General features: G+C 39.0%; 1 protein-coding gene across 2 annotated transcripts in view; it reads right to left on the reverse strand.

Annotated features, from left to right (window-relative positions):
- Positions 1 to 11617, reverse strand: part of Caf1-105 (chromatin assembly factor 1, p105 subunit) — a 120845-nt gene extending 109228 nt beyond the window's left edge. The window contains exons 1-8 of one of the 2 annotated variants that reach the window (XR_011237054.1): positions 11201 to 11617; positions 10133 to 10360; positions 9133 to 9341; positions 8161 to 8339; positions 5900 to 5990; positions 4750 to 4953; positions 3480 to 3616; positions 1722 to 3296 (exon numbers count right to left, since the gene is read on the reverse strand). Coding sequence is in view for 1 of the 2 variants with exons in the window: in XM_034971416.2 (XP_034827307.1) it covers positions 2500 to 3296; positions 3480 to 3616; positions 4750 to 4953; positions 5900 to 5990; positions 8161 to 8339; positions 9133 to 9341; positions 10133 to 10360; positions 11201 to 11329 (1974 nt within the window). In the remaining variant the exon portion in view is untranslated. Of the gene's footprint in view, positions 1 to 1515; positions 3297 to 3479; positions 3617 to 4749; positions 4954 to 5899; positions 5991 to 8160; positions 8340 to 9132; positions 9342 to 10132; positions 10361 to 11200 lie in introns of those variants that run through there. The other variant, XM_034971416.2, reaches the window with a different exon arrangement.
- Positions 11618 to 11822: the final 205 nt, after the last annotated feature.

Genomic DNA, 11822 nt, shown 5'->3' on the forward strand with positions numbered 1-11822 from the left:
TAGGAGGTCTTCCATATCGCTGCGCTTTCCGGTACGAGGTCGCTATTCTAGCACCTTGGGATTCCAACATCTATCTATCTATAATATATGCCTTGGTTAAATTTTATTTTGCGATTGAAAATCGGCCGCGGATTGCGCATCGTTTATCCGATTGAGTTCAAACTTTGTTGTAGATACAGTTCTTGACACTTGCGTGAAGGTAGCTTGTGTGAACTTATCATCAACATACAACAGATGGCGCGCGAGTCACTTGGAACACAGCTGGACGTAAGCTAGTACAAATATTAATGATGGGCTCGCAAATATCGCAATATTTATTGATCGTCTGCCCCTTGCTATAGATAAGATAATAATTATTATAGAATTTATTATGTATTATGAAAATTTTGATCATTGGACATGTTAAACATATATTATTATAAACATCATTAAGGTGAAAACACATTTCCGTGTTGTGTGTTGCAACGCAATCTGGCGCGACGTTCGACCAATCGGAGCGCGTTAGAATGTTCACAGTTTCTCAATATAATGACGCGCTTACAGTTAGGGCAAACGTCAGCCAGTCTTCTTTTATTTAGCGAACGAGTAGAAAGGCACTAAGGCTGAGATGGTATAGACAGTATTTTGACAACTCTGCAGATTTCGCCGGTCACATGATACTCGGCGCCACCGTGTCAAAGTATGGTCGATAGATTTTAATCTTAGTTTCTTTAGTGAGTTGACCAAAGACCAAGGCACTTAGGCTGAGATCATATAGAGCGCAGATTTATGTGAGAGATATAGCTCTGTCTCGTGTTAACTCTGTTTTAAGTCTAAGCTAAGTCAGAGTGCGCTCTATAGATCTCACCCTTAGTGCTTTTACACTCATGCGCTTAAGTGTAAAAAAATTTATGCTCCGATCGCGTTATCACGACACGATACATCACAGTACAGTAATGTGTTTGCAACTTTACTTCACGATCACTAGCTAACAATCCAGATTGATTAGAAATCTCATATCAAAGCAATAATTATGGTTAAAGTATTATAAAACTATGTCAACACTCTCCGACTTTTACTTTTATGTTCCCTGAACATATAGATGTAACTCCCGAACGTGAAACATTAAGGCTGAGATCTTACGTACGCAATAATTAATTAAAACGAGACAGATTTATGTCAGAGACACAACTCTGTCTCGTTTTAAAAGCCTGAGCAAAGCAGTATGCTCCGTAAATCTCAGCCTAAGGGTGAGATCTATAGAGCGTACTTCGACTTAACTCAGACTTAAGACACTGTTAGAAAGAGGCAGCGTTATATCACTGACATAAATCTGTCTCGTTTTAACGGAAACTTAAGTCTGAACAAAGAGTACGCTCTACAGATCTCAGCCTAAGTCTCAATTACGTATTGCGTATGAGAATCGAACTACGGACCTTACGTGTTAGGTAAGTACAGACACTGAAATATATTTTGTTGTATATTATAATATTCTCTTTATTTGAAAATGTGATAAAATAAAAACCTGGATTAAATTGTAAATATTTATTAAAAATGTTTACCTTTTGTTTACGTCTTTTGATTGACGACGCTATATCCTGTAACATTTTTTGTTTTACAAAAGAACGCTTTATTATTATTTTTTACAAACAACATTACCTATAAATACCTTGTTCACGGAATCGAACTAACGGGGAAGTAAAACTATTAATACACGGTCAAGTTTGCTGTAGACTTGAAACGGCATAAACTTGATCGTGTATGGCCAGTATAAGAAACCGCCCGTCATTGGTCGCAGCTAACGGAAATATGTCACGTTCGTCGTTCACGTTACGACCAAAATGCCAGTCTTAGGGCTAACGAGACGGTCAAGCACGTTGTTTTGCTTGATCAAGCAGTTTGCCGTTTGATCCGCCCGTCAAGTAGTTTGAGCCTGCAAACGACACTTTTCTCATTTCTCGAACACTATCGGAACGTTACGTCAAGCAATCATACATATATAAAACCGCATCAATCACGTAATTGCTTGACTCAAGCATCAAGCAAACTCAGTAAACAGTGAGAATGCTTGGGCTCATGCAAAAATCTACGTGCTAGACTTGACCATTACGGAAGCGCTTTATCTATTACTTGTGCGGTGTGGACATCGTCGTCTCAATTGACCCTATGGTGCTCATGACCTTAGCTAAGGGGTTTCGAAATCCCAGACAATTATTTTTAAAATGCACGCTTCCGGACGCAACGTACCTATTGTATGTGCGAAAAGATTTGTGGCGGATTCGACCCCTCTAGATAAGGTCTCGGTATATAAGCCCCGAAAATTGCTAATGCGCGTGGCCGCCATTTTGGTGACGTCAGCACGACTGAGGTTTCGAGCTGAATTTCGATTACATGTTTTTCGACGTCATTTCGATGTTAATGAGACGTGATTCCAGCGCAATAACAATTTGCGGGACTTATACCAATTTCAATCTTATGATTAAGAAAACCAAGCTGAGTTTCATTTGCACACACATTTATTTAACATTTTTTCTTAGCATTTTTAGGGCTCGACAACGTCACAAAACTGACTCTCCGAGGCGCCTTGGGGCTCGGGCCCGCCTGCGCCGCCGCCGGCTCCCTCGCGTCCGTCACTTTGGCTTGCTTCAGGAAACTGCTCTCAGTCTGCTTCGAACTTGGTGTTTCACATTGTTCGGGCGACATTCGTTTTTTTGGGGATCTATTTACTTCTTTTTCGACGACTTTTGATTCAGAATCTACTTTACTCTCTTCTGTGTTGGATTTCTTTTCGCTTTCTTTTGAATCAGATTTGCTTTCCTTTTCACTTTCTTTGTCGTTTGATTCCGGATTACTTTCATTCTCTTTTGATATCGTCTTGAACTTTTGCGGAGATTTTTCAGTCAGTTTTTGTGAATCCTCGGCCACATCTTTCGGTGATTGTGTATCCGTTTTTGTTTGTGATTCTTCATAGACCAGTTTGATATCCTCGCTGTCCTCGATCACCACCACGTCTTGTCCGTCAACGTCCATAGGTTCGATTTCCTTAGGCTTTGCCATTATGACGTCATTGCTGGAGTTGTCCGACCAGGACTGCATGGCTGTTTCGACTAAAACGTCGTATTTCACGGGCGTTTTCTGCTGTATCTTGTCGATTTTCGCTTTCTTCGGCGATTTTCCCCCGGGGGTCTTGAATTTGATGTACGAGTCTATTTTCGATATGTTGTGCGTTTGTTTCGTATCCGTTTTAGGTTTGGCTTCTTTCGCTCCGTCTGCGGCTTCCTTTTCGTTTTGCGGTTCTTCAGTACCTTCCATTGGCTCTGCGAAAAATGTTTTCATTTTAATAAAAGTGTTAAGTGTTAACTAAAAAGTTGGAGATCCAGTGACTAAAAAACTGGTAACCCAAGAAACATCAATTTTCTTCATTTAATTAGAAATTCGACTATAGCAAGAAAGCAAACCATTCAATCATCAAACATTTATCGAAGGAATATGCGTAATACCTGGGCATGGCTCGGAGACTTGTTCAGGCAACACCTCCCCGAGCTCTCCGGCGGCGAAGGACACCACGGAGCAGAACCCGTCCGTGCTGGACGCCACCAGCAGGAGACCATCCGGAGACCACGTCAGGTCCGTGAGCCTGGGGGACACAATCACATACATGAACACTCGTAGCTTTAGTGTAAGCTTACATAATTAATAATATTACCAAATTACATTATTTTCTTACAAAGGAGATTGCCCATTTTCTTAGGAGCTTTGGGCCCCCCCTAATATAATTGTTATGTCACCATAGTTTTAATTTGGTTTTGTAGACAAATAATTACCTTTTCGTATTCTGCAAACAATTTCCATTTATTCACACTGGTTATAAAGAAATCTTATTTTTTATGTTGCTGATATTGAGGTTATATTTAATTATTACTTCTTCAAATTAAATGGATGTTTACGATTCTAACTGTAATTGTGGATATTTTCAATGATATAGTGAAAAAAAGTCGTAATAAAACATATAATCGTAAAAAAAACACATTTTGTTAAATTTAATTTAAGTTTTGACACGATGCCACAAAAGAGGGCCCGTTCACGGGCGATCTCCTTTCACAATTGGCAATCGAATCGTATACAATGGTACCCAATCCAAATAAATGATTTGATTTGTGTAGATTTAAGTTTTTAAAAATCCATACGAAATCACACGAATTAATTTATAACCAAGGTTGTGTATAGCCTGCGACAGGTTGAGATCGGGGTGTGAGGCGGGGGGACGCCCCGCACACCCGGACGTCACCGGGGCGTTCACTTCCCGACTACCTTCTAAACCGTCTCACAAAGGATAGAAAGAAAAGTCTCTCATAAAAGGAATTCAAGAACCAAAGTACAACGATGTTTTCTCCACTGAATTGACATTGGCGGAATTATTGCGGACAACAAAACCGCAGTACATAGACCCATAGACAAGAAAAGAAGAAGAAGACTACCATCTCGACCTGTCGCGTAACTTGTGATTCGGCCTATTTCGGTGGCGCTATGGGAGCTACATTAAAATAAAATATTAAATAATAAGAATAATATTATAGACTGATTAATATTGTAATACCTGCTTTATCTTTAACTATTGTGTTTACTATAGTCATATTTTGTCATGAATTGTACAAATAAAAATGCTTGTACCTAATGAACTATAAAAAAAAAATTAATGTAACTTTTGAATTATCGATTGGAAATAAAGGCTTTATTTATTTATTTATTTATTTTATTTATGGGAGCTACCTCGTGTAGTGCATGTTGGTGACGACCGCGAGCGGCGAGCGTTGCTGCGTGTCGTACAGCAGCAGCGAGCGCTTGGTGCCGACAGCCAGCAGCATGCGGTGCGGCACAGGGACGGCAGCCCGCGGTCCGCTGCGCAGCGCGTACCGGCGCGGCGACCAGCGCGTCACCAGCGCCGCCGCGCCGCACGGCAACACGCACGCCGGACTGAAAGTACATGAACGTGAAATTTATTTTCATAATTTTTAATTTTTAATTTTTTTTAATTACTTATTGGTCATACATTAGGCTAGATCGTAATATAATTGAGTAGCTTATTGGCACTCAACAATAAGGAAAAAAAAATAAAAAATATTTAAGGTTCCGTACCTCAAAAGGAAAAAGGAGCCCCTTCTAGGATCACTTTGTTGTCTGTCTGTCAGCCTGTCGTGTCTGTTAAGAAAACCTATACTTCCCGTTGACTTGGAATCACCAAATTTGGCAGGCAGGTAAGTCTTATAGCACAAGTACCGTGAAAAAACCAAAAACCGTGAAATTGTGAAAAATCTCAAAAAAATAATTGGATGACGCGTTGCTTTATGCCTTATCTCGATTCCAGACATCAAAATTGGTTAAACGGATAAGCCGTAAGAAGCTAACAGACAGACTTTCGCACATATAACGTAAGTATGTATAATATAAGCGGTGATAGACTTCGGTCTATTCGGGGGTCTGGAGTTCGATCCCGGGCACGAACCTCTTCGGAGTTATGTGCGTTTAAGTAATTAAATATCACTTGCTGCAACTAACGGTGAAGGAAAACATCGTACGAAACCTGCATGCCTAAGTTCTCCATAATATTCGCAAAGGTGTGTGAAGTCTACCAATCCGCACTTGGCCAGTGTGGTGGATGGACCATGGCCAAACCCTTTTCATTCTGAGAGGAAACTCGAGCTCAGTAGTGAGTCGATCGATGGTTTGATGGTGATAACGAATGTGAATGAACTTGACTGCAATCTCACGTGGTGGTAAGTGACGATGCAGTCTAAGATGGGAGCAGGCTAACCCTTCGGCTTCTACATGGCATCGTACCGGCACACAAAATCGTTTGACGGCACGGTGCCGGTATAGTGGTAACAAGCCTCGGCCGAAGCCTCCCAGCAGACAAACTTACACTTTGAGCGAGTATCTGGTGTAGATGTAGACCGCGTTGAGGGGCTTCATGTCCACCTTGGCGTGCTCCGGCTCCACGCTGCCCCCCGGCACTGCAACATCACAAACACTCCCTTGTATGATTGCGTCACGACACGACAGTACATTTGCTGTCTCACTTCATCTTTTTATTTTGCTTTGTGGCTATTGCTGTCTCTCTCTAGCCGGACGTTTGACAGCATTGATCGCGAGATACGTCATCACCCTGCGGGACCACGCACGTAACGTTGCGGGATGACCGTTGTATAATGGTGCGCCTACAGCAGCCAGCAGGAAATATTGTACATCGACCTTTAGAATGAGATTTCGGCTTTGTAGAGCGTTGTCTCTTCACTCATTCATACCTGTGTGACGTTTTGTCGGTCAACGACAGAGACAACGCTCTATGAAACCGCTATCTCTTTCTAAACACACAAGACACAAGACACTTCGCACAAGACTGCAAATACTATTTTATACATGGCAAAATCTTGTACCTATATCAAATATTTGAAAAGAGCAACCGCCGAGTTTCTTGCTGGTTCTTCTCGGTAGGAAAGGCATTCCGAACCAGTGGTAGATGCATCCGACTATTCGTAAGTACTTGTAAAAGTTTATTCGAATAAAAAAGGTTTTTAATTTTATTTTTATTTTTAAAGGTAAAGCTAACCTAGACATATTTCAACACTCCCCTGCGTTATTTAAATACAAAATTAAAAACCACCTGATGAATCTATAAGTATTATAAATTAGGCTTATTTTGAAATTGTTGGGTACTATTGTTAGTTAACTATAAGAATTGTAATTTTAGCGTAATTTAAGTAAATTAAAAGAATGTGGCTAATTCCGTTGTACACAATCTCTAAACTAAACTAAAATGGCACGTCTAAATCTAATGCTATCCCTTTCATAATGTTGCTTGCGGAAAAGGATGGCACTAAATTTAGACCTGTTAATTTAGTTTAGTTTAGAGATTGTGTACAAGAGAATCGGCCCCATTATGTCTTAGTTAAAGTATTACTATTTACAAGTTTTAGATTACGAATGTTGAGTTAGCCTGCAAGTGAGTATGCATTGATAGTTAGTTAAGTTTATATAAGTTGTCATAATATTATATTAATTATTTCATTGTATACCGTTGGCTTCCTATTAAATTAAATTAAATTAAATGTCGATGTAAAATATTTCCTGCCAAGTACTGTACAATTACAAGCAATTTATTAAGCAATTTCTCGGCAACACGCACTTATGGATCGATCTGGAGCAATTATTTCGCATAACATTGCTGAAATTTTCAGCTATTGCTGAGTATTGCAGTAAATTGCTTCATATAGTCGTGACGTCATAATTGACTAAATTGCCTGGAATTGCGGAATTTCAATTGCCCGTGTTAGCGTACCTTAACGTACGTTAACGGCTATACTTCGATTGAATTTACACGAAATTACAATCTTATCTGTATATATCATGAAATTGAAAATCTGACTGACTGACTGATCTATCAACGCACAGCTCAAACTACTGGACGGATCGGGCTGAAATTTGGCATGCATATAATTATTATTTCGTCCGTTACGAAAGGATTTTTGAAAATTCAACTCATAAGGGAATAAAATAGTTTGAAATTTGTGTCGTCCAAGCGGACGAAGTCGCGGGTATAAGCTGGTTATAGTATAATTTTAACCACGAGTAGCAGTATTCTTACTAGATTCTAATAAAAAGTTGCAAGCTGTAGTAGTGAGTAGTAACTTTGTGGTGGTTACCTAGATGGCGCTAGTTGTAATTTGCGTTGCGTTATAGTACTGAATTTCCGTTGACACATAAGGGCCAAAGTAATCTTACAATATTGACAAACAAACAAACAAATTTAATATTTTTTGGAAAGTTTTACCATTACAGTAAAGCTTTAATAATATAATTACGTTCATTGTTATGTAAGTACTTCACATTTCGCAATATATTTATTAATTCAAGAAACTCGGCGGTTGCTCTTTTCAAATATTTGATATACAATATTATGCCATGTATAAAAAGTATTCACAGTCCTGTGCATTGCTGGAACGAGCTGCAGGTCAAATCCACACTCTTTTATCATTTGACAAGGAAGTGTGAAGTGGAGGCAAACAATAGATTGGAGACAGTCGCAGTGATACAGGGATATCAAGGACCTGCATAGCCCCAAAGAAGTCTTAAGAAGAAGATCATCAGTTAATTATAATTTCGAGCGAGCCAGTAGGACCTTACCAGCAATGAGCAGTCCGTCGGGGCTGAAGTGCAGCCGCCGGTAGTAGGTCTGCAGCGTGTCGTCGTGGTACAGCCGCACGCTGCTGGCGCAGAGCGGGTGGCCTGCGGGGAACGGCAGCACGGCCTTGCTGCTGCGCGACACCACCTTCTTGCTGGCCACGTCGAACGTTCGGAACACCCTGCAGCCGTTCATTTCGAGGTTCAACGACATATTATACATGGTGTAACCAGAACGCTAGCGATAACGAAGACAGGTGATAGTACTGATGATTACTGATATAAAACTACAAAAAAAAAATATATAATAAAAAATATATTAAAAAATCCTATAATTTTGCAAAAGTTTACGATATATTACAAATAAAACATCTGACGCTAAAGATTAACGAACGTTGCGTAAGTAGGCCACTCGGAATCGATGCCGCATTGTAGGCGGGGCATTGACCCGAGTTTTGCACGGTATACATTGTGGGTTTGAAAAATAGTAAATTGCCAAAACTACAAAATGCGGCAAATGGTTATTGGTATTGGATTGTGTTTAGGTAGTATAACAATAACGCTAAGTTTTTGATAGCGTTCTGGTTACACCCTGTATTGTAGATTAGCGATAGCATACTGCTTATGACGATTTTATAGATTAGTAAGATATAATATATACTTTTTCAAATGGATATTTCTTCTATGTTCCTTTTAGTTATTAAGTACTAACATAGTGATTAAGTATTTTGTTACTAACTCCTTAGTGTTTAAGTATTAACATAGTTATTAAGTATTTATTGTTACTAACACATAATGGATCAATTGTTGTCCGACTTAATAAATAAATTGAATTGAATTGAATTTGCAAATTGCAACCATTACAGTAACACTGAACTAAACAGTAAGGGTATTACTACATTTTAGAATACTATGGTTCATAGTACCAGTAGTCTGTCAGTATGGCCGTGTCGTCGCACGGAGCTGGTACTATACCTGTCGGTGCTAGCGGTGGCAATCAGCTGTCCCCGCGGGTCCCAGGCCACGCCCTGCACGAACCCTTTGTGGTCTGTCAGTATGGCCGTGTGGCGGCCGCGCGCCACGTCCCACACCAGCAGCTTGTTGTCCACCGAGCCTGAGGCCAGCTGTGTGGAGGAGCTGTTCCAGCTGAGGTCCAGGATGTCTTCCATGTGACCTCGGAGAATCTGGAACACAAATGTTTCCTATACAGCATTATGTTCAAAGTTGAAACCTTCTACTTATAAGACAGCTCTTACCACTGAAGGTTTTCATTTCTTTAGTTAGAGAAGTAAAGTAGAAGAAATTAACTGAGTAAACATATAGGTTGATATTTTTTATATTAAATCTATTACTGATTCAGAATCAGCACCTACAGAAAATAACCAGTAATCAGGGGCGTGCAGGTCATAGAGGCATAAATGCACTGCTTACCCCAGTTGTAATAGCTCAATGCATATTTTTCATTTCGACCTGCCAATAAACAGGTTCCTAGCTAACTAGTGCCTACCCTGGCTTCAAACCCTGTGCACGCCACTGCCAGTAATATATTGAATGTTTAACATAAGTGATTGATTAATATTATTCTGAAGATAAAAGATAATAGACAGACAGGACAGAACATTCAAAGTGCACTGAATGTCCGCTTGTAACTATATTAATTACTAGCTGATGCCGGGGACTTTGTATGTGTGGATTTAGGTTTTTAAAAATCCTGTGGGAACTCTTTGATTTTCTGGGATGAATAGTAGCCTACTGCCTATGTCCTTCCCTGGGATGTAACTAACTCTATACCAAATTTCATCAAAATCCGTTAAACTGCTGGGTTGGAAAATCTAGCAGACAGACAGACAGACACACTTTCACATTTATAATATTAGTATGGAAGTATGGATATTAACCAACATAGAATAAGTGTGTTAGGATTAGACTGTTTGTCTGAATATAAATAAATAATAAATAATTAGCGAATACTGACCTTATGAACAACCCAAGTCTCCTTATACTGTTCCTCACCATCCGAGGGAGGTGCCGGTTCCTCTATCTTCTGTTTCCACACAAATATGATTGATTCATCATCACCAGATGCCAGGTATTGGCCGCTGGGTGACCACCGCACCACGTTCACTGCCTTCTGGTGCTTCGTGAGGTCTGCTGCCATTTCCAAGTTTACAGACCCCGAGTCTTTGGTTGAAATATACCATATCTACACAAATAGTGACCGTTAAACATCCATATTATTTACTTACTATCACTACCAATTATTATAAATGCAAAAGTGTGATTGTTTGTTGATTTGTCCTTCAATCACGTCGCCACGTAGCAATGGATCCACGTGATGTTTTGGATGGGTATAGTTTAAGATTTGGAGAGTGACATAGGCTACCTTTTATCTCAGAAAACCAAAGAGTTCCCACAGGATTTTTAAAAACCTAAATCCACGCCCACGAAGTCGCTGGCATCAGCTAGTATACTAATAAAAACGATATTGATAGCTAGATGATGCCTGTGATTATGTGCATATGGATCAAGTTATTTAAAAATCTTGTAGGAATTAGTTGATTTTCCACAATAAAAAAATAAGGCTATGTTCCTTTCCAGGATATGAGCTATCTCTGTGCCAAATTGCGTCAAAATCGATTAAGCAGCTGGACCGTGAAAAGGTAATAGAGATACAAACTGACACACTTTCTCATTTATAATATTAGTATGGAAATAGACGTTAATTTGTCTATATCTATCTTTTAATAATATATAAAATCACTTTTTATGCTGACTATTAATAATATATTATTTTTTATTTAAAACTATTTACTTTTTTTCTATTGCTTTCAAAACCTGTATAAATTGTCTTTTGATTCTAAATAGGTAGGTATCTTAAGTAACTAAACAGTTTTTTTAGTACCTACTAAAATATTACTAAATCAGAAAACCAGAGGTTAAAGTAACAAAATAGATGTAGAATTCTCTGTAGATTAAGACTCTGAATTAATATTTGTACGGTACATAATATGGGTAGTGTAAAATAAAATTATCAAGTACTTACTAATACGTGGGAATCGGTGCCTCCAGTGGCAAGACGAAGCGGATCGTTGGGTTCCGATTTCGGCTGAAAGTCTACACTAAGAACGGGGTCTCTATTGTGCCAAGATATTTCAGGTATTGCTAATTTCATTTTGATATCTTTATCACGCACTCTCACACTTGTTTAATTTGATAATAAAAACATAAAAACTTAAACTTGTCACTTTTGCATTCTTTTCTTTTGGCGCGTAAGTTTTTTTTTAATTTTTAATGACAGTGCAAATCAGCTGTGAATTCAAGCCTTTTGCTTCCTGTCATGATCTGTCTCTTGAACTGTTGAAAGGCCTTTTGAAAGGCGGAATGAAAAAAATATATAAAATTAATCATAATTTTCTACCTTCTACAGATATGTATTAAATTTGACGAAGACACAATGAGATAAATGCACTAGAAGTGGTGTGCGGTGTGCCACAGGCGCACACTCGAGGCTGGAGTAAATAATTTCTATTACACTCTGTGGGCTGTGCGCCCAAAGAGTGTAATAGAAATTAAAATTGGCAAATTATGAAATATGGAAAAAATATGGTACTCGTGTTGACAAGGTGATAGGTTTCATTTTATATCATTAACATTTTAGTTCTGAG

This window comes from Maniola hyperantus, chromosome 8 (genome assembly GCF_902806685.2).
Source record: "Maniola hyperantus chromosome 8, iAphHyp1.2, whole genome shotgun sequence".
In the NCBI taxonomy this organism is placed as follows: domain Eukaryota; kingdom Metazoa; phylum Arthropoda; class Insecta; order Lepidoptera; family Nymphalidae; genus Maniola; species Maniola hyperantus.